Source organism: Seriola lalandi, unplaced genomic scaffold, assembly GCF_002814215.2.
Source record: "Seriola lalandi dorsalis isolate HSWRI2012SDOR001 ecotype SW California unplaced genomic scaffold, Sedor1 jcf7180002054969, whole genome shotgun sequence".
Classification (NCBI taxonomy): Eukaryota; Metazoa; Chordata; class Actinopteri; order Carangiformes; family Carangidae; genus Seriola; species Seriola lalandi.
The window spans coordinates 835,577-838,297 of NW_019525520.1; the positions used below are offsets into that span (position 1 = coordinate 835,577).

General features: G+C 46.8%; 1 protein-coding gene across 3 annotated transcripts in view; it reads left to right on the top strand.

Moving 5' to 3' along the window:
• Positions 1 to 2,721, top strand: part of llgl1 (LLGL scribble cell polarity complex component 1) — a 46,697-nt gene that overhangs the window by 24,160 nt on the left and 19,816 nt on the right. For 2 of the 3 annotated variants that reach the window (XM_023395834.1, XM_087170926.1), the window contains exon 5: positions 2,009 to 2,155. In XM_023395834.1, coding sequence (XP_023251602.1) covers positions 2,009 to 2,155 — 147 coding nt within the window. Of the gene's footprint in view, positions 1 to 953; positions 1,083 to 1,168; positions 1,330 to 2,008; positions 2,156 to 2,721 lie in introns of those variants that run through there. The other variant, XM_087170927.1, reaches the window with a different exon arrangement.

Below are 2,721 nucleotides of genomic sequence, written 5' to 3' on the forward strand. Positions count from 1 at the left end.
CGGGAAAGAAAAAGCTGATAGAGTAAAAACATGAATCCAAATGAAAAGAGGACATTTATCTACATATAATATTTAGTGTGTTTCTCATATAAGACAATCGTTGCAGGAAAAGAGAAAAGCAGCTCTGTACACAGTCGTATACAAACATGAGAACTCTCACATTTCCTCTTATTTTTCTGCATTTTTAATCCACATTCCTACAGGCTTATGTAAGCAGTGTGCTCAAGTGTGTCGGTATTGCTCACAAGTGTGTGTGTGTGTGTGTGTGTGTAGCTGCTGCTAGCGGGTGTGTGCTAATTCACAGTTTAGCCCAATTTAGCCCAGTTGTGTGCATGGCGTCACAGTTCTTGTGAGTAGTCTTTCTTTTTATCAGCGCGGCTTCATTTACTGAGCGAACAAAGGAAGAGCTCTGTGAAGATTGCCGCTGATTATACCCACTCACACTTACACAGCGGTGGGTTTTCAGCATCTGCGTCATCTGCTGTCGGTAATTGCTATGAGCTTCGTTATAGTGTTGTGATTTCTCCCCCTACTATTAGACTTAACCAGTATGTTTGTTCTGGTTGTAACAGCTCAGAATAACCAGTTTGAAACTGTGCTCAGAGTCGAGCTCCGTCACACTGGAAGCAAACGCCTTGAGGAGAGGAAGGATGCTTTAAGATGTTGCTCTGTCAACACTGTGCAGATTGTGTTGTACAGCGTTTGCCTGTCTGGAGGAGACAGAGCCAGAAATAACATCTGCCGTTCACTCGGCACCTTTTGACCAAAGTCTGTGGCACTACCAGGAATGCATCTTTGGTGACGCGAGATAAAAACAAAGAGAATGACAACAAGACGTGACGTGACGTGACATAACATAATGTAACATAACAAGACAAGACATAATGTGACGTAAGACCATAAGTGGTTACAGCCACACGATGAATGTTAATAATACATCTTATGGACTGGAATGTAAAACGTCGGCCATGCTGTGTATTTCCTTGACGGGATCCTCCAGTTATGGGGCCCCAGGTGTGGAGTTCACAGGACTACACAAAGACACCACTGCAGTGACACAGATCCACTTCCTGCCTGGACAGGTGAGCTGCACGACAGTGTAAAAACAACATATATGATAAAAGTGGTGAAACTGATGTGTGATAATGTCTGACTGGCTGTGTCATAGGGCCGCCTGCTGTCACTGCTGGATGACAACACGATTTACCTGTGGGAGCTGGTGGCAGGCGCCCCAAGAGAGGTGGGAGGAGTTAAGAGAGAGGGCGTGGTCTCCCTCCAGGAAGTGGGCAACTACAGCCTCCCAGGAAGACCTGGCATCGAGAGCTGCAGGTGAACGAGAGGCTGTTTGTCCTGTTTTATGCTGCTGTTATTGTTTTCTGTCTTTTAGAGGAATTTTGGAATTTCAGAAGACAGTCCCACCCCCTCTCTTAGCCCCTCCCCTCTCTCTTAGTCCCTCCCCTCTCTCTTAGTCCCTCCCCCTCTCTCAATCTGGCGGCACATTGGCGAGTCTTATGATTATGTGTGTCAGAGTTATCGTCACTAACATGCTCGCTCCTCCTCCTCCTCTTGCTCCTCTTCCTCCTCCTCCCTTTGCTCCTCCTCCTCTTGCTCCTCTTCCTCCTCCTCCTCTTGCTCTTCTTCCTCCTCCTCCTCTTGCCCTTCTTCCTCCTCCTCCTGCTCTTCTTCCTCTTCCTCCTCCTCCTCTTGCTCCTCTTCCTCCTGCTCCTCTTCCTCCTTCTCCTCTTGCTCCTCTTCCTCCTCCTCCTCCTCTTGCTCTTCTTCCTCCTCCTCCTCCTCCTCCCCTTGCTCTTGCTCCTCCTCCTCCTCCTCCTCTTGCTCCTCTTCCTCCTCATCCTCCTCCTCTTGCTCCTCTTCCTCCTCCTCCTCTTCCTCTTGTTCCTCTTCCTCCTCCTTCTCCTCTTCCTCCTCTTCCTCCTCTTGCTCCTCTTCCTCCTCCTCTTCCTCTTGCTCCTCTTCCTCCTCGTCCTCTTGCTCCTCTTCCTCCCAGTGCCACGCGGGTGACCGTCCTCCTCTTGCTGCGGTCATGTGACTTGCTCTGCATCGGAACGGAGGGAGGGGGCGTGTACTTCCTGCAGTTGCCCTGCCTCTCACTGAAAGACAACCAGACGCTGCTCCAGGATCAGGTCATGCAGAGGTGAGACTGCGGCATCAATTACTTCTCTCTCTTTTTTTCTTTCTTTTTTAATGATTTATTGATTGAATTTTCCAAATTACAGAGCTATAAGATGAATTAATTAAATTAAAATGTATAAATAACTATTAACATGTTAAAGTAATCCCTTAAGGCCAATCAGCCCAACCCACCAGCACATTACGAAGTTACAGAAACCAGAGGAGTGAAAATTAAATTAAAATAAAATAAATAATAATAAAAAAAGGATAAAAAGGGGATGAACATTTTCACTTTTCCATGATGAAGCGATGCATTTGTTTCCAGCGATCACGGCCAGTTTTATAAACCGCTCCTTGTTTCTTTTTGGCGGGAGGGAAGTCAGGTACGTCGCTCTGAACCAGTAACTTCCCGACTACATATGACGACCTCACGCAAATAAACCCGAACGATCCCTTTAAGGTTCAGAACAAAGTTTTTACCTCACACAAAAAGCTGCATGAGCTTAATAAACTTACATGATGTGGCGGGGGACACTTCACACTTCACCCTAAACACTGGAAAACAAAGACTGTGGTCACAAACAGACC